This window comes from Tiliqua scincoides, chromosome 3 (assembly GCF_035046505.1).
Source record: "Tiliqua scincoides isolate rTilSci1 chromosome 3, rTilSci1.hap2, whole genome shotgun sequence".
In the NCBI taxonomy this organism is placed as follows: Eukaryota; Metazoa; Chordata; class Lepidosauria; order Squamata; family Scincidae; genus Tiliqua; species Tiliqua scincoides.
The window spans coordinates 183,325,733-183,352,789 of record NC_089823.1 but is presented as its reverse complement, the minus strand read 5'-3'; the positions used below and the strand labels follow the sequence as shown (position 1 = coordinate 183,352,789).

The 27,057-nt window shown below is 42.8% G+C and overlaps 1 protein-coding gene across 6 annotated transcripts in view; it reads left to right on the top strand.

Moving 5' to 3' along the window:
* Window positions 1-27,057, top strand: part of RBM20 (RNA binding motif protein 20) — a 191,726-nt gene that overhangs the window by 135,924 nt on the left and 28,745 nt on the right. For 4 of the 6 annotated variants that reach the window (XM_066621031.1, XM_066621036.1, XM_066621034.1 and 1 more), the window contains exons 2-9: window positions 3,903-5,040; window positions 5,951-6,012; window positions 7,415-7,509; window positions 9,198-9,289; window positions 18,008-18,151; window positions 22,134-22,265; window positions 24,111-24,187; window positions 25,684-26,383. In XM_066621031.1, coding sequence (XP_066477128.1) covers window positions 3,903-5,040; window positions 5,951-6,012; window positions 7,415-7,509; window positions 9,198-9,289; window positions 18,008-18,151; window positions 22,134-22,265; window positions 24,111-24,187; window positions 25,684-26,383 — 2,440 coding nt within the window. The remainder of the gene's footprint in view (window positions 1-3,902; window positions 5,041-5,950; window positions 6,013-7,414; window positions 7,510-9,197; window positions 9,290-18,007; window positions 18,152-22,133; window positions 22,266-24,110; window positions 24,188-25,683; window positions 26,384-27,057) is intronic. The other 2 variants (XM_066621032.1, XM_066621033.1) reach the window with 2 other exon arrangements.

The window sequence follows — 27,057 nt, the reverse complement described above, 5'->3', positions numbered from 1 at the left end:
CAAGTTGTTCATATTACTCCTATAACGGAGCTTTGCATTCTAAAACAATATCCTCAGGGATAAGGCAGCCCTCTCAAATTAATGGGTTTATTTATTTATGGTGTGGAAAGCTCCTAGTGCATTTAGGACTTAGTGTGACAGCACGCAGAGGGATGAATGATTTTACTATATCTCTCAGGTGTCCATGCCATGTGTCTAACAGATAAGTTGGATGTTTTACAAAGACACTGCAGCAGCTGTTGAACTATCCTTAGTTGTGTGTGCTATTGTATGCTCTTTCATCTGATTGAATTAAAATGTTAGTAACATAATTTTGTTTTTCTCTGCAAACATATGATTTAAATACCAATCTAATTTTTGTTTTAAAAGTGTTAGTTTGCACAGTTTTTGTTGTGGTGTTCTAAAGACATTTTGTATGTATAAGAAATAAAATTCTAGTTGCAGTTGTTGCGATACCCACATAACAAAATGTAAAATGTCACATTCCAGATGCTAGCTACACAAGCTGTTTTTCATAGTATATAATTAGGCATGAGTGTGCCTAATGCTCTAGTATGGCATGTTTGGGTGCTTCCAATAATGCCACATATGTCAGAGCACTAGGGTTTAATGCATAATGACTTGGATCCTGGAAACCGTAGCATCCTCAGGTTTTCACATGAGTTTCAGCCCAAACCTAACAAATAGTTGCAACATCAGAACAGAGGTGCTGCTATTATAATTGTTCAAAGGGTGATGCTCTGTGTACACTGCTGGCAGCCATTTTGGAATTTCTGCCTCAAACAGCAGTGATGATGGCAGCTTACTGCTGCTACTGGCTACTCACGAGAGTGTAGATAAGTTGGCATGGGGGTAGGTAATGAGAGGAATAGGGAAGTATCTGGGTGGAAGGGGGTGGCAGGAGATGAGGTGGGGGAGGAAGGGGATGGATCCTGATGACACCAGCATTCACCAGGATCCTATCCCTCTTCTCTCTCCCTTACTCTCCTTGGTTCTGTGCCAGGAAAATGGGTTGTGCAGATCCAAGGAGATCCATTCAGGCAAGGGATGCTTGCCCCAAGATAAGAAAACAACAAATATACTGCAAATAGCCTAGCAGATCTCAAACTGTGGGTTGCGATCCACCAGTAGGTAATGACCCAATTTTTAGTATGTTGCAAAACTGACAAGCTGATGAGGAAAATCACTATGGAAAGCAAAATGGAGCCATATGTGTGTTTACTCACAAGTAGGCAACTATGCCTCTGTCCACTTCAAAGAGCATTCCACGTGAAACTCATGCCTCCCCCTAGCTGACAAGGAAAATGTATTGAAAATGAAACTGATATGCGTGTTTACTCACAAGTAGGCAAATGTGCCTCAGCTCTTATCAAAGGCCAATTGAATGGAACTGCAAGGCCTGGAAGGAACTGGAAGAGTCCTAATTCAATTAACATGGTCCTGATCCAATGAACATCTTATCCAATGGAGCTCAACAAACACTTCAGAAGGTATTACCTTCACCATAGCAAAAAGTATAAAAACAGAGGCTTGAGTGACTGGTAAATTAAAACTTTTTCTGTTAGTCTTGTAAAGCTAGGTGGGTTCCGATAGTCTCATTTTAAAAAGTGGATCTTGATGCTAAAAGGTTTGCGAACCACTGCATTTAGCACATAAAATTCAAATGAAAATGGAGAATCATGAAAACTTATATTTACAATCTACATATGGTTGTTTGGTTCAGAATCCTTAGTGGAAGGGGAGTTATAATTTATGACATATGTCAATAGAGGCAGTGTAACAGTGTAAAATCGAACAAACATGTTGAAAATATGAAAAGCAGCTGCACTCATTCTTCATTCATTCCTCTGTATCTAACTGGCCTCATCTGAACAATAGTTGTGTGTTATAGAGTGTAACTTGCAATTACCACATTATAAACTAAATATTCTGGTTTGAAAATCATGTAATTTGCTTGTAATAATAAAGTCTGATCAGTTATATGTTCCAATGGTTAGTATAGTACGGTTGTCAGTCTTACCTCAAAAATATTTCAGATTAAGATATTAGTTTAACACCACAGTCCTTTGCATGTCTACTCAAAAGTAAGTCTTATTGTGTCCAGTGGGGCTTACTCCCAAGAACATGTGTATGGGTATATAGCACAGGTCCGATTAGACCCAGCAGGGTGGCTAGGGCTTACGCCAGAGCAAGGAAACAAATGTTCCCTTACCTCAGAGAGACTTTCTCAACTCAAAACTCCCCCACAGGATGCAGCTCACACCACATTGGCATGGCTGCATCATCACGCTGGAAGTTAGACAAGATTGGGCTGCCTTGAAGTAAATTTATAATAGCTTTATTTTGAGGGCCATATATGCCTTTGCAAAATATAGGAGTATGAAGATCAATGGGAAACTGAGCGTGGAAACATGACTCTTAACAGCCCAAGCCCTATGTGTGTATGCTCAGAAATAAGTCTAACTTGGAACCTGCTTCCAAGAAAGTTATAGGATTCCACCCTAAGTGTATATTTTTCTCATATATTTATTTACATATGAGAATAAGAATAGCTGATAATTTTTTAAAACTGTGGCAATCTTATGATACTTGATTTTAACAAAAAATAATTTGTTCAAAGATAGAAGTGTGGGGCTAAGAAGAATGAGGAACATCTTGTAATTTTGTCATGGTCTTCTAAGCTCAGTGATCAGTGTTGATAAACAAGAGTCTACAAATTTTGGCTATCTTTGGTATCCAACCAAAAATGTATGGTAACCTGGAGGATTATCTTGGAAGAAGGGTAGGGTCTTCTCTCTGATCTCACACTGTGCCTCCACTCAAGTCAGGGGAAAAATCCTGCTACCATCCCCTACTCCAATTTTTGATCTGATCTCTCCAACTGAAAGGATGACTTGGGCATCCAAGGAGAAGGATTGGGCAACAGTGACATTGCAAAGCTTCCACAGCTTCTTCTTTCATCATGCTCAGTGCGGTGACCTCTTGACTGAGAAGCTACTGTGGCCACCACCTCCTTCATGCTGGGCCGACTAGGAACGAAGCCAGACGACTGGGCTCGGAGCGGCCACAACTAAGAATTGGCAGTGATGTCACATCACCATTGGTTATTTTGGCATGAGCACACTCATTGGGGTGATGCCAGGAGTCACTGCCCTGGCCCACAGGTAGCAATGTTGCTGTTGGCATGGTTTTTGCTTATAGCTCCGGCAACACGTGATCCACACTGCCTTTTTGTGGACGTGACTAGACAAGCTGCAGTCCTCCTCCCAGCCTTTGAGCTGGGAAGTACATGGGGATCTTCCTTGAAGTTGCACTGCCCTCTGGTAGAGTTCAAAGTACTTGAGAGGTACAGTGTAACTATAGGTAGGATGAGAAGGTGCTAGAGTGTACTCTAGAGCTTCAGTTTAACATGCTTTATCAAAGTCTTTCAAGTGCAATATACCACACATTAGTGTGTTTGAAACAGGTAATTAGCTACAGGACAATGACTAACACTATTGCGTATATTGATTGACTTTTTGGTAAGTCAAACTGAGTCAAACTGGTTCAAATGGTAAAAGAAATGTTGGTATAGACCTTGAAGCTAAACTCACGAAAATCAGTGAAGTCCTTCTATTGACCTTCAAATGACTTTTTGACTTAGGTTCCAAATGAACATGAGCTCTCTTTTTAATCTTTGAAACACTGATCTGCCTTTAGCATCATAACTGAAATGAATATGGTTCCAGTCACATTCGAGGAAGGGTTGGGTTAGCTGTATGTCATAAATCACTTTCTTTCCTTCCAGGGGTTTAGCAAGGATAGCTATTAGGAGCAGCATCTTACCACTTCATTGTGATTTGGTGACAAGACCTACTGTTAAATATGAATTCAAATGAAAATTATCATCTCTTGTTTTGCAGTGCTGCCAAGCTTCTGGACAAGAATCTGTTTTCTGTCAGCACCCCGAATCCACTGCTTCCTTCTCCTGCAAGTCTTCAGCTTGCTCAGCTGCAAGCCCAGCTTACCCTGCACAGGCTAAAATTGGCTCAGACAGCAGTCACCAACAACACAGCAGCTGCAACAGTCCTGAATCAAGTTCTTTCCAAAGTGGCCATGTCTCAGCCACTCTTCAATCAATTAAGACATCCTTCCATGTTTAACAATCCTCAGGGACATGCCGGAGGACCTGGAGTTGCCAATACTAGATTTCCACCTGGTGGATTACATTTTCCAACACAGAATTCCACTTTGGCAGCAGGTGGAACTCTGAGGCCTGTAGGTAACTTACAGAATCAAAACCCAAATGCTATCGTCACACACCCTTTTGAAGGGGTAATATCTCAGACACCTGGACAACAGGCTGCAGTTATGAGTCTAAATAAGACTGGTATTGCCTCTGCTATGGGTGGATTTTATGACTATAGTAAACAAGTATTTCCCTCTGATGTCGAACACTGTAACCCACATGGCTTTGTTACCAGCGGGTCTCATTCAGTCCCAACTTCCTCTGGAGGGGGAACATATGATGGTAATTTTGGTAAACCTGACAATCAGCCAGGATTTCAGAAAGAGTTTTATGGAACCACTTCTAAAGGCCAGCCTACAACTGTGGTACAGTCTCTGAGTTTTGTGGCTGATCCACATAATTCTCATTCAATTCTAAGTCAAAAGAGGGAGGCAGGTCCGATTATACATGAAACAGACACAAATAATCAGTGGGAAAATCCTTCTACCTTCACTGGCCAAAATAAGCCTGACAACATGCCTAGTGCCAGCATGTGGCCATCAACAAGTGTGCGATATGAAATAAGAAATGATCTCTACAACCCTGAAGAACCGACGCCTGACACAAAGTTTAGTGCTGGTGCTCTACCTGCTTTCAGCAGCGCCAATAGCAGTAAACAAAATTTCAATAACTCACGGATGAGACGGGAACCAACAGCAGCTGCATCAGATTTGTCAGTGAGACCTCATGGACTAAGTGATTTCCGTAGTATAGCACCTGTTTGCTTTCCCCATGTCTGTACTATGTGTGATAAGAAGGTATTTGATTTAAAGGTAAGTTTTAGACACACCTCAGCTTTCCTCAACTATTTGGAAGTGTGATTCAGTAAAATAACTGTGAAACTCCTGATACCAGTAGTATCACTGTTAAAACCCTGCTAGAGAGGCTTGTTTGAGGTTTTGATTTTACTTCTGGATTTTCATTAGTTCATAGAAACACTGGTTAGTTTCTGAGAATCAGCCTGGCTTCCTTCCTCCTTCACAGTAAGGATGTTACAAGTTAAATGTGCAACACCTCCTAATCCTGAACAAGCTGTATAAATATGACTATAAGTGATTTTGCCAACACTAGTTGTAAGAAAATAGTTGAGTTTCAAGTCCAGGAAGATTTTGTGAAGAGTCTGCAGTCTGAGGCATTTTTAGTTTGTCATATTGAAATTAATCCAGCTTACTTTCAAATAAACCTGTTTAAATATCTATTTGTTGGGTGTACACTAAGCAGATTTTTTGTTAGACAATGTATAAATATGTTATTTATATCTGAAGAACTTTTAAGATCAATAGTACTATATTTGAAAGCAGGGGACTCCAAACTACGGCCCAGAGACCACATTCGGCCCGCCACATTTTATCTGGCCCTAAGCAACTTGGATTTTTGTCTGAGCCCTTGCTAACATTTGACATTTTTACTCATTGTATATCATTTATCAGTTTAATTTTTTTTGTAATTGACACATTTCACTTTTGTTCTGAATCATATCATGCTAATTACAAAAAAGATTCAAGTAAAACTTATTCATTCATTTAAATTCAATTCATTCATTTATGAAACTGATTTTTTTTTTGGCCTGCCAAAATGTGTAAAATATACTATGTGGCCCTCATACTGAAAAATTTGGAGACCCCTGTTTTAAAGCACTGATATTTATCAGACCCTTTGAAATATTTCTATTTTTCTCAATAGGACTGGGATCAGCATGTTAAAGGAAATCTTCACATTCAAAAATGCATGGCTTTCTCAGAGAAGTAAGTACTGGTACAAATTTGGCCTTTTAATTATGTGACAGAGACAGCAATCCTATACACAGTTACCTGGAACGAACTCCCACTGTTTGTTTCATGTTTGGGTGCTTCCAATAATGCCACATATGTCAGAGCACTAGGGTTTAATGCATAATGACTTGGATCCTGGAAACCTTAGCATCCTCAGGTTTTCACATGAGTTTCAGCCCAAACCTAACAAATAGTTGCAACATCAGAACAGAGGTGCTGCTATTATAATTGGTGGACATTACTTTTGAGTAGATGTACATAGAATTGTGTTAAGTATACCTTTAGTATGTTTTGTATATTTTTTGTTTAAAGTTATGATCTGTCTGTAAAATATCCCAGAGACACAAATACTACATGGGTGTGGCCTTAAATATTGAGTTCCGTACTACTTACCTTGCCACTGAAGTCTTTGAATCAAACCTGATGTTGATAGGCATACAGGTGTTTTACTATACATATTTGCATAGACCAGTGGTTCAGAAACTGGTGTGTCGCGACCCACCAGCCTGCAAAGCACTGGCCTATGCCCCTTTAAAAAGGCAAGAAAGAGGGAAGGCAGCAATGCGATTACACAGGATTGCACCACTGCTGGAAACAGAAGGGGAATTTCCTTACCTTTTATAAGCAGCTCCAGCATCTGGGGGGTGCGGGGAGCCCCGCGGACATATTCTCAGGGCTCCCCAAGCCTCTGTAACTTGAAAAAGCAATTAGAACCCACTTCTGGGTTTGTGATTGAAAACCAGAAGTGGGTTCTGATCGCTATTTTTTTCAGTTACTGAGGCTTGGGGGAGCCCTGCAGAGGCATCCATGTTGGCTCCCTGCAGCCCCCCCCAGAAGCCAGCACTGCTTGTAAAAGGTAAGGAAACCCCCCCTTCTATTTCCAGCTGCAGTATAATCCTGGGGATCACATCAGTGCCTTAGCCCTGCTCCTGCACCTACTTAGATGGTTCCCAACTCTCTTGTAGGAGTTTGGGAACCACTGGCATAGACAATCTTACATAGAGTTGTTCTGGCCAAAGGCAGAAGAAGTCTAGATACAACTCTCATCTGCAATCCCTAGCTTCACATAGACCTGTATTATTATGACAACCCTAACCATCATTCTTTCATTTGCATCTTTGATGTTTGTGGGCTGGAATGCTTCAGGAGGCTTCAGGCAAAAACATAACAGAATTACCCTTTATATTCCATTTCTTGTGGTGTAATGACTCTGAAATAGCAGCATAATTTAATAATTTGTGATAGTGAGCTGGCATTTCTGTTGGAGTTCCCCATCCTAAAGAGCTGATGCAGGAAATCTCAAGTAATAATAACTTGTATTAAGATCTGTTTCAGTTTTGCTGTTTTCTCAATTTCAACCCTTGTCCCTTTCCAGCACTGATATTCGGTGTATGCTAAGTTCAGCAGAAGGACTACTGCATTCTTCTTCTCCAAATAATACAGCAGTGTTTAATCTTTCCAGTATTGAGGGTAAGTTGCAATTTCTTTGAACTTCTTCTAGCATGTTCTCCCATTAATGGCCCTAGATAATCTGCCCAGAGGATCTATGCTCACTGGGCATATATTCAAGAGGAATTCTGCATGGACCTGTCAGAGTTGCCAATATCTCAATTTTTTCAATCAATCTAAATCTTTTTAACAAACAATAAGCCTGATTTTATTCCTGTGACTTATTTGGCATGACTCATCTGCTGTTTCATATTGCTTTCCTTCCTACCTTGTACAAATTGATGGTAAGGCCACACCTGGAGTATTGTGTTCAGTTCTGGTTGCCACATCTCAAAAAGGATATAGTGGAAATGGAAAAGGTGCAAAAGAGAATGACTAAGATGATTACTGGGCTGGGGCACCTTCCTTATAAGGAAAGGCTACGGCGTTTGGGCCTCTTCAGCCTAGAAAAGAGGCGCCTGAGGGGGGACATGATTGAGACATACAAAATTATGCATGGGAAGGATAAAGTGGATAGAGAGATGCTCTTTACACTCTCATATAACACCAGAACCAAGGGACAGCCACTAAAATTGAGTGTTGGGAGAGTTAGGACAGACAAAAGAAAATATTTCTTTACTCAGCGTGTGGTTGGTGTGGAACTCCTTGCTTCAGGATGTGGTGACGGCATCTGGCCTGGATGCCTTTAAAAGGGGATTGGACAAGTTTCTGGAGGAAAAATACATTATGGGTTACAAGCCATGATGTGTATGTGCAACCTCCTGATTTTAGAAATGGGCTATGTATCAGAATACCAGATGCAAGAGAGGGCACCAGGATGCAGGTCTCTTGTTATCTGATGTGCTCCCTGGGGCATTTGGTGGGCTGCTGTGAGATACAGGAAGCTGGACTAGATGGGCCTATGGCCTGATCCAGTGGGGCTGTTCTTATGTTCTTATGTACCTTACAGCCCAATATTTCTCCCCCACCCAGCTCCTGGGGAGTAAGACTGGCCCACTGCCAGCTATCTATGTTAATGTGACCTATGACATCTACCTAACAGCATAACTGGTTGCTCAGTCTATTGATGTGGGTATGCCCCAAGGGGCCTCCCAACTATGAGGTTGTGACAAGCAAAGCCTAAGTGTAGCACCAAAGATTGCAGAGATAATGAATGGTTATGAGAGAGATGAAAATCCTGCAGCCAGTTGGGGCAATGAGTAAAATTCCTTCCTAGTCTGTTGACCATCAATTGATGTGAAGTCCCCAACACACAAGAAGACCCATTTAGAGATAATAGGATGAGAAAGGGGGTGCAGGTGGGCAAGCTAACAGAAACCAAACTGGTCTGTGTCCAGGGAGGGCCAAAGTGACCCAAGAACAGACCTAAGAGACCAAATTCTTTCTCTTATCTGCCCTCACCCTCTGCCTCCCCATAGGCTAACCAGCCATAGCAAGCCCATCAGCGGAGATGACCAGTTGCAACCCTATGCACCAGGAGTGGACCTGCCAAGCATGTCCTTCTCAATTCCATCCTTGTCGGTATTCTAACATGGCCACAAAAAGTTCCTTCCTGTGTCTAACAAATGACCCCCCCCCCCAACTTCTTGAGGTGTGAATATAAGTTAGAAAAATAATGCTTATTTAAGGGAGAAATGCGTCTTCATTTTTTGCAAATCTTCCACATATATTTCTGGGTTTTCATTTAATGTTTGCTACCCCTCAATTAGATTACCCTTTAAATGCTGGGTCATCATACAACTCTACTTCTTCATTTGGTCAACCAGGTTCTACATTCTCTTCTGTACCATCTTCAGTAAATGTGAGTATACTATATAACTAAGATATTATTTGTACTCCTCACAGATAGAAGTGTGACTCAGCTATCCATTCGTGGGAAGTATCAAGGTTTGTTTTAACTGTAGTTAGACATTTTAACAGCATACAATATTTGATACAATATGACTATTCAATATTCCTTGAATATACAGTATTTCTGAATTCACCATTGCCAAGGGTCACCTGACTCTCAGGTGCAGCTTCTTGGGGGTTCAGGGAGGTTACAGGGGGAAGGCTGGCAGGACGGCTATATTGTAGTTGCTTCTAAATGATGGATGTTGGACCCATACTGGACCCATACTTCATTCACACTTCACATCCATGCTTGCTGCCTAGTCGTGAGACATGGAAAGTATAATACAGGTCCAGCCTATTTATACACGGAATTTTTTATACACAGATTTGACTCAACACAAATGGCCCCTGCAAATGAGAAGGAATGTGCTGATCCCTGGAGAAGGGGAAAATGCACCCCTTTAAAATCAGTTTCAAAAAATGAACAGTCCTTTAACAATAGCCTCCTTAATGAGAGAGAGCGAGAGAGAGCAACTGGCTGACAATCCATCAATACTTCTCTCTCCAGCGGACCCCTCCCTTCCCCCTGAGCATGTGAAAGAAAGGTGATCACTTGGCATTGGTGAAGGGAGGGGCTCAGTGAAGCGCCTTTCTAAGCTCTTGGAGGAGGACTGATTGATGGATTATCTTCTTAATGACTCTTATCTTACATCACAAAGGTCAGCAAGACTGTTTTTAAATCACTGGAGCAAAGAAACTTAGTTTTTTAAATTGATTTGCTATAGTGTGTTTTTTGCCATCCACCTGAGTGCTTGGAATGGAACCCACGCAAACAATGAGTCTCAACCTGTAGTTCTTTCTTGTAGTTCACTGGACCAGTGCCTCCCAAATTATGTTACCAGATAAATTTACCAAGTGAATTAGGAAGGGTGTAGTGATGCAGAATCAGCAGGCATATGATCTGCATACATTTGTATGACATATCCTTCCTTAACATATTTCAATTAGGCTTCAGATCTGGTTGTGGGACTGACAGCCCTCAAGTTTGTTTAATACTTTTATACCCCACCGTTCCAAAAGCAGCTTACAAAACTTAATGCATTCAAGGTGGCTTACAAAACTTAATAAATAAAACACAGTATAAAATGATAAAAAATGAGTAGCTTTTGCCCAATTTCCAGGGATTTCCCCTCCTTTTGCAGCCCCACCATGCCACATTCCGCACCATTGCCAAGGGACATCTGACTGTCAGGTGTGGCTTTTCAGGGGACACAAGGGGGTTACCATGGGAGAGCAGGGAAGATACTTGCATAAGAGCCATTGTGTAAGTAGATGCCACCCAGGATCTTGTTTTCTGTTGGACGGTGCCTCAGGCTTTATAGAAGTGGGGTAGAAGCATTTTAAAACAATCAGTCTTGTGTATGATCAGATGCATGGTAATCAAAACAGCTATTAATGTGTGGCCTTCCTACACTATTTCTCTAACCTTTTATGAAGCTATCAAATTGAAACTTTAGACCTGTGAAGATGTTATTTCAACATGCAAGCTTAGTGGGTTAGAAATTATTATACCTTTACATGATAGTATAAACTTTCAGCTAAGCTGTTCACATAGTACTGAGCAGTGTGGAGATGTCTTGCCAAATTCCTGTTCTATACTTGGTCTAGATAATTTATGCCCACTATAAAGCTAATTAGTTTCCCCAGCTTAATCACATCTAGCTCTAGCTGGACACAAAAACTACCACTGTACCCAGCATCAGTAAAAAAGGTTGCTTGCCTATTGGGCTGTAGGGCCCCTCATCCCAGTTGCTAAGGCAGCAGCAATTCCAGGTACAGCAGCACCCCTTCAGTTCACCACCACCCAGCAGTCTCTGTTTAACTAGCTTGCCAGGCAGTCAGTCTGTTAGTTAGTTGGGTAGTCTGAGTCAGTCAACCAATCCGTTATATGTCCACCAGTCCATTGGTCAGGTTGCTAGTCCACAGGTCCATTAAACAACCAGTCCATGAGCCAATCCCTTAGTCAGTAGGCCAAAAAGTCAGTCCAATAACCTAGCAAGTCTCCTCTCCCTCCTCCACTCTCTCTCTAACTACAACCCACAAACTCTTTCTGCTCCAGGAGCTACTTATATCCCTGAAGACCTTGTTGCCTCTAGTGATTGCAGCTGTGTAGCACACCCACTGCTGAAAGCCCAAGCTTTAATCCCATGTCTCCCAGATTCACCAGAGCCAAGAGCCACTGCAGACACCACATCCTATCTCCTAGCAATATCTTCTGCGATTCCAATACAGGAGATTATACTTAGCTCTATTCACAAGCATAAGCAAAGCATTCAAGTTTCTAAAGGTGTCAGCCATGTATGTTCTTTCTGCAAATAACGTTTTTGTCAGAAACTACAAGGCTCTTACCCCTGCTAATTGGGTAAGAGGCACTTTTTCAAGTGGGTGCTCCTTTTTTTTTAGCAGGGGGAGAGTAACTGGCCCACCTGACCCCAGGACTGTCTGTTCTAGTGGCTGTCTGCTGGTATTCATTTGCATCTTTTTAGATTGTGAGCCCTTTTGGGACAGGGAGCCATTAGTTATTTGATTTTTCTCTGTAAACCGCTTTGTGAACTTTTAGTTGAAAAGCGGTATATAAATACTGTTAATTAATACTGTTAATAATAATGCTTAATTAGCAAATCAGAGCCCAATCCTGTGCTCAGTGGCATGGCTCCGTGCCGCCGGGCTCTCGCCCGTGCTAGGCCAGCACCAGTCGGTGCTGGGCTAATGCGGGGCGGTCACCTAGCTTCTGTGGCTCAGCGGTCTCCCGGACCACCGAGCCACGGCATGGTAAGTGGGGGCAGGGATGGGGGCAGGGAGGAGGCCAGGGAGGGGGGAGGCCGGGGGGGTGTAGTGAGGGCGGGGAGGAGGCGTGATGAGGTGTGACGCAGGGAAGGGGGTGGGCTGGAGGCGTGCTGGGGGAGGGAGGTGGGTCTGTGGAGCTCTGCTCCACAGGACCCAAGGTGCTTGGGGAGGGCTCTGCACCCTACACAAGCGCCGTTACCTTACCGCCAACCAAAAGTTAAAGTGAGTAGCTCCATTGTGGGGCTGCTTACCTTACCCGGGGGAAGGGGACAAAAGTCCCCTTCTCCCGAGTTGCCTCCCGCGGTAGCCCGGGGCGTGCAGGATCCAGCGTCAGCAGTTCTCGGTGCTGCTGAGCCTGGCCACCCCAGGCAGCTCAGGATTGGGCTGCCCATTGATACTTCTGGTACTCTTAGCCTAACGGGAAGTACTTACTACTTACTACTACAGAGTGAATGTTGCATCCCTGGGGGGAGAGGGCAGTTGGGAAGGTTTCTTCTCGGTAAGAAAATTATTGTTCACTTACCCCAGAGAAGGCCTCCACTGCTGCCGCGGTGTTCCTTGAATCTGTGCCTGCTATATTGCAGGCATAAATCCAAGGCATGTAATGGTAGTGGAAAGGGAGAGGGAAGGTGCTAGCATATGGGCATGTATGAGTTCTGCTGATCCCTCCTCCTGTTCGCCTCCCTCTCTGCTGTGTTCCTTCCTTGCCTCTCCTGCTGCCAAACTCACTTTTCTCAATCTGGTAGCAGGCCTCCAGAGCTACTGCTGGTTGCAGCAGCATGCACAAAATAACCATCAGTAGTGCACACAAAGTGCCACAGGAAACCTTTTTACAACAGTGGAAGTCTATTCCCACTTTTTAACCCCTATGTGTGCTGGCCCTATCCTGGATAGGATTGGGCCATTAGAGACATAACTAGTTAAAATGTGAAAATAAATAAGAAGCATATATATGCAGATAGAAAGGGATATACCCAATAAACAATATTTACTTAATATTACCAAAACATTTCAATGAAAGCGATCACATGGATCAATAAAAAGACCTTTAGAAATGTTGATATTCTATGTCAGGGGTGTCCAAAGTTTTTGGCAGGAGGATCACATCATCTCTCTGACACTGTGTTGGGGGCCAGGGGAAAAAAAGAATTCATTTACATTTAAAATTTGAATAAATTTACATAAGTTTACATAAATGAATATATTAAAGATGAACTTATATGAATGAATGAAGGTCTTGCAATAGCTCAAGGCCTATAAAAGGCCTTGCACAAAGCAAGGCTAGCCTTTCCTTTGCTGCCGCTACTGTGTCACAGACGTGAAACAGCAAGCAGTGGAGGAAGCCCTCATCCCACAGCTCAAACAGTCGCCTTCACACTGAGAGCAGTTGCACCGGGCCAGTGCGGGCTCCAACAAATCTCTGGAGGGCCAGAGGCTCGTTGGAGACTGGGGGCTCCCTGAGGGCCACATTGAGAGGCCTTGAGGGCCCCAAGTGGTCCCAGCGCCGGGGTTTGGGCACCCCTGTTCTATGTCAACAGCTAATAATATTTTGGCATCTTGTTAATCACAATGTAAACAAACATTTATTAAAGTTTGGAAAGAAAAGTTGTTATTCCATTTCCTTTTTGTGTAGTTCAAATTATTATTTAGGAAAAAAGCTTTGCTCAAAATGCTGTTTCAGCAACTAAATTAAAGCCTGAAGGATACCGCAGACACCCGCCCATAAGTCGATCCCACAGATAAGTCGAATGCAGGTTTTGAGCCAACAATCATGGAATTTTCTATGATCCTCGGATAAGTCGGGGGTTAAACTTAGGGGAGTGTCTGACTATAGTTTTGTCTGATTTTACCTGAGGCCAGATCCTGAAAAATAACCCACCACTAATTGTTACCTAAGAACTGTAGTCTCTAATTTATTAAAAACATAGTAAAAGATCATAAGATACATTTTTATTCTTTTTAAATTCTGGTCTTCATCACCTTTTTGTAAGCACTATCAGAGTAAGTGTACTGTAAACAACATACCAGTAAAACAGTGGTTCCCAACCTGGTATTCATGTACTTCCAGGGACACTCAACAGGACCTTTAGGGGTACTTGAAAAAGAATGGAATAATGGTAGAAAAAGGCAGGTCATGCTCCAGAATGCCTTGCAAGGACCAGCAAGGCAGGAAGGGAGGTAGCTACTTGGCTGTGAAAGCCCCACCAATAGCTAGTTTTTGGTCATCAATTCATGTATGAACCAGTGATTGAAAACCAGCACAGTAAAAAGGCTGAAACATAATATGGAAATTGATCAGTCACCCAGAATTTCTCAACACACTTCTGGTGCAAAACAGTGCAAAGGCAGAGTCTTCTGTTCTTCAAGCAGATAAAAAGAGAAAACACTGTGATAAATACATGAAGTCTGGGCTTTCATATAGAGGAAGTGAGGGCTTGTATTATTAATTACAAACATTTTGCTAATATGAAGGGTGCAATTTATGGAAATGGGCTGCCAAGGGATATGCAAGTGAAAAAGGTTGGGAACCACTTCAAGAGAACCATGTATCAAATCCACCTTTAAGGTGTCTGGTGTGTTAAGCCAGAAGCTCTATGTACAACATACAACCCGTAACACATAACTGGGAGTGTGCAATTCAGTTCACAGCAGAGAGATGCAGCTGCATATACTTGCAACCCTTTTTACTCAGAAGTAGACCCACTGCTTTGCATGGGTGTTATTCTTAAGTACTGGGGAATTGAATTGTAGCTTAGGACTTTGCTTCAAATGGAAAGGAGGATCCCATCCTGCTGTTGAAAAAAACAGACCTGCTTTGCAAGCATTTGCAAAGCAGAACCAGACTGCAGCAGAAGGAAGGAGAATAAAAGGTTAACAAATTGCTTCTAAGGAGCTGTGCCTGCTTGCTGCTTGAGAAACTTAGTGCCTGTCTGTCCTTGAGAAAGGAAACTTTTCAGTTGAAAGGCTTTGCCCTCTGATTGACCCAGAGATAAGGCAAAGTGATAATTTGAGCTTGATTACTTGGCAAAAATTTCACTAGTATAGGCGAGTATCTACGGTATATAAAGCCTAAAGGATATAAATTAAAGCCTGAAGAAATATTTTGAGTTTCATTGCTTCTCTCTCATGGATCACACTGGATCACACTGTGCCTACCTTAGTTTCTGTAATTTATTGCTGTGGTACATACTAGATACGCAAATATTACAGAGACCTGGTTGGACATGGCAGGAGGAGTTAATCTCTCTGAACTTTGTCCTCCAGGTTTCCAGGTGTTGCAGCAGCCAAGATTGCAGGGATGGGGAGGGGGAGTTGCAATGGTCTATCGTGAGTCCATCTCCCTTACCAGGTGCCCTGTCCAGCAGTCTGCTGGGTTCGAGTGCCTGCATGTTGTGTTGAGAGGGCTGGACAGGATTGGGATTCTGTTGGTGTACCGCCCGCCCTGCTGCCCAACAGTCTCCCTGCCTGAGCTGACTGGGGTGATCTCGGGGATGGCATTGGAGGCCCCCCGCCTATTAGTGCTGGGGGACTTCAATGTGCATGCCGAGGCCCCTGCGTCAGGTGCAGCTCAGGATTTCATGGCTGCCATGACAACCATGGGCCTGTCCCAGAAGATCTTGGCCCCAACAAATACTGCAGGACACGTGCTGGACCTGGTGTTTACAGCTGGGCACGGGGGCAGTGATCTGGGCGTAGAGGAGATCAAGATCACTCCGTTGTCATGGACAGATCACTTCCTGGCAAGGTTTAGGCTTGTTGCAACTTCCTACTTCCGCAGAGGCGGGGGAACCGTTTTCTATGGTCCGCCCCCGGAGGCTAATGGATCCTGAAGGTTTCCTGAGGGCTTTGGGGGATTTCCCCACTGCCAAGACTGACGTCTCATCTGAGGCCCTGGTTGACCTCTGGAATGGGGAAATGACCAGGGCAGTGGATGAGATTGCTCCGGAGCGACCTCTGCCACGTCGCAGACTCGGAGCGGCTCCTTGGTTCACTGAGGAGCTGCGAATGATGAAGCGGCAGGGCAGGCGTCTAGAGCGACGGTGGCAGAAAACTCGGGATGAATCCGATCGGACACGGAGTAGAGCCCATTACAGAGCCTATTCCGTGGCGGTGGTAGCAGCGAAGAGATCGTTCTTCTCTGCTACCATTGCGTCTGCTGACAACCATCCGGCAGAGCTGTTCCGTGTGGTGCGGGGCCTCCTCCATCAGGCCCCCCCAGTAGACCAGGAGGAATACACGGTCAGCCGCTGTGACGTGTTTGCGCAACATTTTGCAGATAAAATCGATCGTATTCGTCACAACTTGGATACCACATTGACAGTGTCTGACGATGTCCCCTTGGCAACTGCTTGTCCTGTGTTGTGGGATTCTTTTCAGCTTGTACAGCCTGAGGATGTGGACAGACTCCTTTGGAGTGTGAGGCCATCTGCCTGCCTGCTCGACCCTTGCCCAGCTTGGTTGATAAGAGCTGCCCGGGGTGGGCTGGCTGAGTGGACAGGGAGGGTGGTCAACTCTTCCTTGATGGAGGGGACGTTACCACTCGCTTTGAAACGGGCAGTGGTTCTCCCCCTCCTGAAGAAGCCCTCCCTGGATTCCACTGTGTTGGATAACTACCGGCCAGTCTCCAACATCCCGTTTCTGGGCAAGGTAATTGAGCGGGTGGTGGCGTCCCAACTCCAGAGGGTCTTGGATGAAGCGGATTATCTGGATCCTTTTCAATCTGGCTTCAGGCCGGGCTTTGGGACGGAAACCGCCTTGGTCGCCTTGGTGGATGACCTACGCCGGGGACTAGACAGGGGGAGTGCGTCCCTGTTGGTCCTGCTGGACCTCTCGGCGGCTTTCGATACCATCGACCATGGTATCCTTCTGGGCCGATTGGCCGAGTTGGGAGCTGGAGGCACTGTTTTGTGGTGGTTCCGCTCCTACTTGGAGGGTCGGTCCCAGATGGTGGTGCTGGGGGATGCCTGTTCGACACCCTGGCCCTTGAGATGCGGGGTGCCACAGGGCTCAATTCTGTCCCCCATGCTATTTAACATCTACATGAAACCTCTGGGAGAGGTCATCCAGAGGTTTGGAGTGGGGTGCCATCAATATGCCAATGACACCAATAAAACATCTTTTTAACATCTTTTAATATTTTTTACAGGCCTGATTCTTTTATGACTTGCTGCTGCTCTATGCTCTTTTTACCTATTTTTTACTCTGACTGCTGTTTTTTATGATGTGTTAATATGTTTTTGTTTTTAAATTATGTTTTTAATATGTTGTAAGCCGCCTTGAGTCCCTTTGGGGAGAAAGGCGGGATAAAAATAAAGTTATTATTATTATTATTATTACAGTATAGACATAGTAGGTCAGATTAGTCACTGACTTGTGAAATGTCTGAAGATACAGAGAAAATGCTGATGTCAGGTTTCTTGGTCCTGGTTGTGAAGCCCTCCACTGGGGCCCATCAGTCACCATCTTGTGGTGCAGTAGGCACCACAACTCCCACCAATCGATGTAGGGCCCTCTTTCCCAATGCCCAGCATGGCTGACCTCTGACACACTCCTATAGAGAGAACAGAATCCTGTCCTTTCCCAACTATCAAACAAGCTGTTTATAATTATGAAATCAGATTAGAATATACTACTATAATCACTGTATAGGAAACTGGGATGTCTAAACTATGAAATTAATAAATAAACATTAATAAAAGTTTTGAGGGGGCAAAACAAGCAAGATCATCTTTAGTCCTTGTCATCATAGAATGAGTTAAAAGAGTTGTTTTTTTAAAGGCATGCACCTGGCTGGTTGCTGTTTTATATACCTGAATAAAAGTATTTTTAATCATTTCAGCTCCCACAAAGGAAATGTACACCAGGTCGAGTCGTACACATCTGCAATCTTCCTGAAGGAAGCTGCACAGAGAATGATGTCATCAATCTTGGACTTCCATTTGGAAAAGTCACTAACTATATCCTTATGAAATCTACCAACCAGGTATTCTTCGGTTAATTATAATAAAAGCATAAATATCTGAAAGTTTTATTCCAAATTTCAAAAATAAATATCTGTGCTTAAATTTTGATGTTTATTGCAAAACTGGATTTACATAGTAAATTCTCTAGTTCTTCAGAATGATTATTTGTTTTTTAAATTGTCTATTTTAACTTACAGTAAACCCTTGATTTAATGTACAACAATTAATTTAACAGAACAGAAACAAAAACAATGGTATTTTTTGCGCCATTAATAACTATTTATATAGATTTTGCCCATGCGCATCTCCATTGACTTAAATGCATATGAATTTAACAGACTTCGGCTTTAACAGATAGCCCTTCCCCCATGAATCTGTTAAATCAAGGGTTCCCTGTATTGTATTTTCAGATTTCTACATATTTTTGCATCAATTTTTTCAGTGTTGGGTTTGTTCTAAGTTTAATTAACTATGACCAGGGCTTTTTTTCTAATGGAACGCAGGGGGACGGCGTTCTGGCACCTTTTTGCAGGGGCCCCTCCCCTTCGGAGGAATTCCGGGGGGGGGAGCAAAACAGAGGCATTCGCTGGGTGGGTGCAGGGTGGGCGGGCACCTGGCCCCTACCTGACCGCACAACGACCCCCTCCTGCCCCCATCTCCAAGCTCTCGCCTGAGCCCAGCCTGCCTCCCCTCCCCCCGCACTCTACTTCCCTGCGCAGCTTCCAAGCTGGTGGAGGGCGCGGGGGACACGTGCCGACGCCAAGGAGGAGGAGGAGGATGGACGGCCAGCCAGCCAGCCAGCCAGCCAGGGAGACGGGCTGCAGCACCCATGGAACGCCCAGGTACTGGCTTGGCGGAGGAGGAGGGGAAGGAAGCTGGCTGGTGCAACGCCCCCCCCCCGTGCCAATATGCAGCACCTAGGCGTGTCTACTCAGAAGTAAGTCTCATTGTACTCAATGGGGCTTGCTCTTGGGAAAGGTGCATAGCCTTGCAGTCTGAGAGCCCAAGCCTATGCATGTCTACTCAGAAGTAAGTTCCATTGTGTTCAATGGGGCTTACTCCCGGGAAAGTGTCATAGCCTTGCAGCCTGAGAGCCCTAGCCTATGCATGTCTACACAGAAGTAAGTTCCATTGAGTTCAATGGGGCTTACTCCTGGGAAAGTGTCATAGCCTTGCAGCCTGAGTAGACAGGCAGAGGAGGGGCTCTCAGGCTGCAGTCCGCTCCACACTTTCTTGGAAGGAAGCCCCACTGCCTCTAATGGGACTGACTTCTGAGTAGACAGGCGCAGGATTGGGCCCTGAGGCTGCCATCCTATCCACAGTAAGCCCCATTCACTATAATGGAACTTACTTCTGAGTAGACAGGCACAGGCTTGGACTCTAAGGCTGCCATCCTATCCACAGTAAGCCCCATTCACTAAAGTGGACTTCTGAGTAGACATGCATAGGACTGGGCTCTTAGGCTGCAGTCCTAGGCATTTTCCTGGGAGTAAGCTCCATTGACTAGAACGAGACTTACTTCGGAGTAGACATACCTAGGATTGGGCTCTTAATCCTGGCAGAGATATATATCTGCACCCATTTTCACATGCTAAGGGCAGGTGAAAAGGGATTCTATGTGTGTACAACGTGCTGTCCAGCCGTGCCGGAGATTCTCCTCATCCTTCCCCCACGAGCATACCCTCCGCCAGCCAGCGTTTGCAGCTCCTCTCCAGCAATGCACAGCAGCTGCTCAGGGCAGCAGAGAACATACAATTGCATGCCAAGCGCCTTCCCAAAGACACAGAGTATTCTGATACCTGAATTAAACCATATTTAATTGCTTTTTTGCAAATGTAGCTGTTTTTATGTGCACCTAAGGACCCCTCTCGTGTAAGAATTCCTTTTTTGTTCTTACTCCCACAGTTGCTTAGAGTAATTTTACTATGTGGAACTCATGTAAGCCATTTTCCAGAATCCATTCACTGCTTCCTCTCCTCGAAGTAGTGCCACACTACATACTACACGCTACAAGTGCACCTGTACAGTATTTTTCCCCATGTGTAGAAAAAGTAGCTAGGGGGAAGGGGATGTGGAGATTGACAGCCCAATCCTGTGCATGTCTACTCAGAAGTAAGTTCATCTTTAGGGGGGAAGCACATAAAAAATATTTTATTTCTCCAATAAAAAATGGTTTAAAAATAAATAAATAAAAGATTAACAAGTTGTGAGTTCCTGCACCCTTTTTTTTTTTTTTTTTTTTTTTTTTTTTTTTTTTTTTTACAAAAATGCACTGACTATGACTAAGGAAGTTAGTCATGACTAATAGCACAGTCCTATGCATGTCTGCTCAGAAGTAAGTTTCACTGAGTTCAGTGGAACTAGTTGTGGTTAAAGCCCAATCCTGTCCTCCCCAGCAGTGCCAGGTACAGTGGTGCCAAAATGGATACAGCAGTGTCAGGGAAGCCCCCCGAGGTCTCCTCGGGGGAAGGGGACTTCTTTCCCCTTACAACAAGTAAAGCCTGGGCCCCTGCAATGGGACTGTTCGAGTCTGCACCAGTTATTTAGTTGGTGTAGACTTTAGAAGCCCTGTCTCCCACATGCCCCAAAATGCTGCACCACCACCCTCTGTGCTACTTATCATTGGCAGCTCCTGTATGATGTCCTCATGGCACTGAGGCCCAGCGCCAACAGTTCCTCTTTGCAGGATGCCACAAATGTGATTTATCACACATTTGTGATACTCATTGCTGGCACTCAAGCCCATAGGTTTGGGCTCTAACTAAACTTAGGATTCAAGGCTTTAGCGTTATTAGCCAAAGCAGAATATGTTCTTATCTTTTGAACCCAGGCCATGCTGAAGTTGAGCTTATGATACAGCTTTTTAAAAGATTTCCCAAATCTTGTCATGTCTTTAAATTACAAACTAAAATAAACACAGGAATGCCATATAGGAGGCTAGTTAGTAAGTGACCATTTCTCTCAGCAGAGAAAAACATTCTTGATTAGGTTAACTTCTCCTATCTATGAAAAAAAATTTCTCTTGTGGGAGGAGCCTCACCCAGCTTCTGTCCTGCCTTCACAGAAAAGATCAGGGTTTTGGAGCAGCCCTATAATAGAATCACAAGGTAAGCTATTTTATTATAAAGTTTCAGTGCAGAGGACTTTAATGTCTTGACAATTCAGTCATCTTCCTGGTGAGTCCTGGGTATAACCATCTCCTATCCCTCTCTGTGTTTTTCCTCTTTGTTCAGCTGGTCTCCAAGTTCTCATATTGTGTCCATATTCTCCTGGAAGGCTGGCTGATATTTTTCAATTTTGAATTATATCTTAAACTGTAGTACATCCTGAAACTGGTTGGGGCTCCTCTCATCAGAAGAAAAGAAGTTCTGCATAGCCCTGCATGGTGGATGGGAGAGGCTAATTCATAAAAAGTTGCCCTCTTTCCCCTGGGAAGAATAAATATTTGCATTCCTTCAACTAACATTCCTATTCTTCCAAGGATAGGTAGTAATTAAACTTCTTAATTAATTATTTTGACTTTGAATTTGTAAATGCACTCCATCCCAGGAAAATCACTTGAAGTATTTCAGTGATATTTCAGAAGTAAATACTGAGACCTGTATATATTTTTTCTTTAAACTAAAAATTGGGTGACCAAATACAAAGAAGGACAGGGTTCCTGTACTTTTAATAGTTGTGTGCAGCAGGGAATTTGTAGCAGTCATAACTTTCTCACTCCTGCATGACAAGATGCATGTATTGAAATTCCCGCTCTTACACAACAGTGAAAGGTACTGAAGCCCCACCTACCTGTACAACTAATTATACCAAGTATTTATCCTTTGGTTAGCAGAGAAATGTGTATGTTAATTATTTGTCATTGTCAAATAAGTATTGCAAAAGGACATTTAAATGGGATTTTATTATAACAAAACTCACCTTAAAATACTATGAATCTACTATTTTTATCTCATTTTTCTCTTACAAAGAGAACTGTAAGTCACTTCTGCTTTATAACAGGCTTTTTTAGAAATGGCATACACCGAGGCAGCTCAAGCTATGGTGCAGTACTACAAAGAGAAACCTGCAATGATAAATGATGATAAGTTGCTCATCAGAATGTCTAAAAGATACAGAGAACTTCAGCTGAAGGTAAAGTATAACAGTTATCCAGGCTTCCTGTGAATTTGGTTGTTAGCTGTTTAAATGACCTTGATGTATTCTTAGTTGTGTTTTCCAAATTTTCCTGCAGTTATGTAATTATTTATATACTTGCTCATGGGCAAAGTATTGTTTATACTTTGCTATGTGACACAAAAAAACCATAATCTGTTCTCATAGATTCATACCAGCAACATTCTTTTCCACATCTCTCCAAAGTTTCACCCATTTGAAGTGGTGTCTATCTTTTCTTCTTCCATCTTTTCTTCTTCCATCAGATACTCTGAAGCAGCCATTTTCAACCACTGTGCCATGGCACACTGGTGTGCCGCAAGTGGTCCACAGGTGTGCCACCGGAATTTGAGGCAAGGTCATTTATTAGTAGGGCCAATGGGGAATGTGAGCTTCCCCTGGCAGCATGGTGTGCCTTGTCAATTGTCAAAAACCTGATAGTGTGCTTTGACAGTTTTAATGTCTTGTCAATGTGCTATGAAATGAAAAAGGCTGAAAATCACTGCTCTGGAGCATTAGTCCCTTATAACAAAATCTTAATAGTTTGAATCCAGTGTACTTTTGGAAACACCATTGCCCATATTTTCAGTCACCAGGAAGGTATAAATAAAAGTAATGGCAATAAAGAATAAAAGTAATGGCAATAATAAAACTGCTACCAGTGGAGTGATCCTGCATGAAACCAGCATATATCCAATGAATTCCTGACTGCTCACTCTGCTGGAGAAACACCTGCAAAGTAATAATATGGTAATTAGTTCACCACTTGAGAGAATCCTACACAATCGACCTCAGAACTAGACTCGATATATAAACTATAACTGATTTTGTGACCTTTATTCCAGTTTCAACTCCACAGTCCTCTGCCAGAGAGGCTGCTTTTATGCTTATCTGTTAGTCCAGTAGGTTAGAGCCATAAAGGTGCAATTCTCACAACCCAATCCTAATTAAAGACTGTCCATAGGGTACAGTGGTGCCAGCACAGGCTCTGCTGCATTCTGTGGGAGGTAAAGAGGTAAGTAAACATTTCTGTAATTTACATGATTCTTTGAGGCACCCTGTTATTTGTGCAAAAGTTGTACCACCATTGTGCACTAAAGAGCCACAAACACAAAATGACTGAAGGCTCCACATGTCCTCCAGTGGATCCTGAACACCACACCAGAGCACGTATGATGGTGGCAAGGTTGGTTTGGAAAGAGGAGCAGAGTGGTGAGCAGGGCAGGCAAAGGATGAATCTCAGTGGCACTAGAGAATACCATGATGCTATTCCCATTTTCCCATTCTGACATACCCCTTTAGGCTCCTTAGACTTATGCCAGCTGAATAGCTGGCATAGATCCAAGAAGACCCATTTATAGCCAGGCAACCTACAGAGAGGTAAGTAAAAAATATTTTTACTTGTCTTTTGTGGGCTGTCTGGTTGCCCCGCCCCCCATCATAGTATGCAGCACACAATCCAGCAGTGTGACTGCATAGTGTAAACTGGTAGGGGATAAGATTGGGCCATAAGTGATTATATCTCGCCTTCTCTCCAAATAACCAGATAGTGTTCAACACAAGTAGTGCAATAAGATAATTTTAAATATTTTGACATCAAATACCAGCTTTAAAGTATATAAAAAAGTATATATATATATAAAGTATATATAAAGTATAAAGTATATAAAGTATATATTATATCTGCTTTTAGTTTTATATCTGTTTTATAATTATTGGTTTCCTAAAGTAGTTTATTGTGTTAAGTTTTGTGGAATTTTAAAAATTAAAATAGATAAATATAAGTGCTTTTTAAATGAATAACTATGTTTTTATTTGGTTTAGAAACCAGGTAAGAATGTGGCAGCAATAATCCAGGACATCCATTCTCAGCGGGAACGAGACATGTGGGAGACAGACAGGTAACTCACTATAATATTGCCAATTTGTACCGCATATTTAAGGACTGAAGTAAAAAGAAACCTGAGATTATAGCACAAAGAGAGATTTGAGTCAATTTCCTTAGAAGGAAGTTTGGAAAAATATGAAGACAAGACGTGTTTCTACATCTAAGTTTAGCAACTGCCTTTGCTTTTATGATTTGAAATCTTGTTTTGTTGCTTGAACAATAGAGAGTTGCAAATAGCTTGCTTTCCATACTTAGAAAATGCATGTCAGAGTACTGACTTTGTGATATTTGTTGAGCACATTAATTTATGTATTTAAAGCAATGCAGTAATTCTAGCATGTGCATGCATATGCCTAGATCAGTGTTTCTCAAACTGTGGGTCGGGACCCACTAGGTTGGCTGCGAACCAATTTCAGGTAGGTCCCCATTCATTTCAATGTGTATTTTATTGTTAATAGACTTGATACTACCATGGTATGTGCATTTGGGGAAATGTTACAGGTCTGTACTTTTAACAGGCTACTATGTATATGCTTTTAACAATGAGAGTGAATGGGGCTTACTTTCGGGTCAGTGTGGATAGGATTACTGCCTTTGGAATGTTTCGAGAATTTTTTTTAACAAATTAACAGCTTGAGAAAGTTAGGAGCATTCTTTATTTTAAATAAATTTTTAAATTGTATTATTACAATTATTAAATTACAAATTACTATAATTTAATGTACTTGTTTGATTTGATTTGGTCATATGGAGGTGTTAAAAATTCTCCTGCTTGATGATGTCACTTCCAAACATGACATTATTTACAGGTTAATAACATCACTTTTGGTGGTTCCTTACAGATTGTCATTCTAAAAAGTGGGTCTCAGTGCTAAAAGGTTTGAGAACCACTGGCCTAGATAATTTTAATAAGTAACATCCATTCAGCTATCACCAAAGTTGTCAGATTATGTGAACACAGATTTTTATTCTTATTGCTGCTATACAAGCTAACTATTATTAAGTAATTTTATACTCTGTTTTATTTACTCCTTGCTCTTGAATTAAACATGTGATGAATATTTTTCCCCCTTACCTAACCTGAAATCTTCCTTTTTCGCTGCAAAAATCTGTATATATGATGCAAAGGTATATGAGATTTCTAGCTGTTTTTAAAACAACTGCAATGTTTACTGAAACCATTTTCACAGTTTGTGATACTGTGAGAGAGATGGGGAACACACAACTTCTGGAGAGAGATGGGAAACACAGCTGTTGTAATTTCTAGACTAAGGGCCCGATCCTAGCCAACTTTCCAGCAACAATGCAGCTGCAATGCAGCCCTGAGGTAAGGGAACAAATGTTCCCATATCTTGAGGAGGCCTCTGTGACTGCCTACCCACCATAGGATGCAACACAGTCCTCATTGGCATGGCTGCACCAGCACTGGAAAATTGGATAGGATTTGGCCCTAACTGGTTTATTTAAGACACATTTTTATAAATTCTCCTTTTTGTCTTATGTTTGTAGATATGGACCTGAAAGACCTCGGTCTCGCAGTCCTATAAGCCGTTCTCTTTCCCCAAGATCTCGTACTCCAAGCTTTACTTCCTGCAGTTCCCCACATAGTCCACTGAGCACAAACCGAACAGACTGGGGAAATGGAAGAGAGCCATGGGATCAGCCTTCTTATTCTCGAAGAGAGGAAGAAAGGGAAGTACTACCCTGGAGAGAAAATGGGGAAGAGAAAAGAGAGAGGACTGACACATGGGTACATGAGAGAAAACAACATTATTTACGTCATTTGGACAAACTGGATTTGGAAGAACGGGTTGAAGGAATCAGGGGGCACAGAGAAAAATATTTAAGAGGGGGTTCACCTAGTTCAAAAGTGGTCCATCCTTTACCTGCATATAAGACCAGAGAAGAAGACTTTTACAGAAAACCAATTAAGCAAAAATCTGATAAATTTCAGAAACCAACACTGGATGCAACTCCAAAGTCTAAGAGAAAGGAAGAGACAAAATTGAGAGAGCACAAACATTCTCACTGTGAAGACTCACCTATGGAAGAAACATCAGAACAGAAGCTCAATAAGATGTCTGATGGACATGGACAAAAGCAAAGTGATACAGAAAAATTCAAGGAATCTGATCAAGAGCCAAGGGAAGCAGTATCTGATGTAACTGAAAAAGTAGATGTGAGGAAAGGAAAGGGAACTAAAAATGAAGTAATTAGTAATTTTCCTGTTAGAAATATGTATGTTGCAAAAGATATTTTAATACTAATTTATTGTGGGTGAATTAATTTGTGTACCAAAGGAATTTTAGTGATTTTTGACCCAATTCTAAGTGGGCCTTGTGCTGCCAGAATGCTCATTCCAGTAGCATAAGACCCTTTACTGCTGCCGCAAAAGCTGCAAGCCATTTGGTGCAGTCTGGCCACCACTGCAGTTGGCGAGTGGCCAGATCCATGAGCCAGTGGACTGGGAATGCCTACCAGTGCTGGTTAATTGTTGCAGTGGGTTAGAAGTAGGCAGGGAGGGGGCAGGGAGGGGGAGGAAAGCAGATCAGAAATAGCATTGCCGGCAGTTGCACACGTTGATATCCTAACCGCCTTCCCTACCTCAATCCCCCATCCTGGTTCCATGTAGACTTCTGCCAGCTCTTGAGCTGGAACAGGACAAGTAGCCCAGCATGACCTTATGTTAGGGCAAGAGAATAAATGTTCCCTTACGTCAAGGAGGCCTCCAGAGGCCGAAACTCCCCCTCATAATTCAGCATGTGCTACACTGGCACAGCTGCATCGCCACAGAGGAAGTTAAGTAGGATTGGGTTGCTTACAAAGTGAATTTAATTTTCTTGCACGTTGTACATGTAGAATTACAAGTAGGCCATCCGTAGT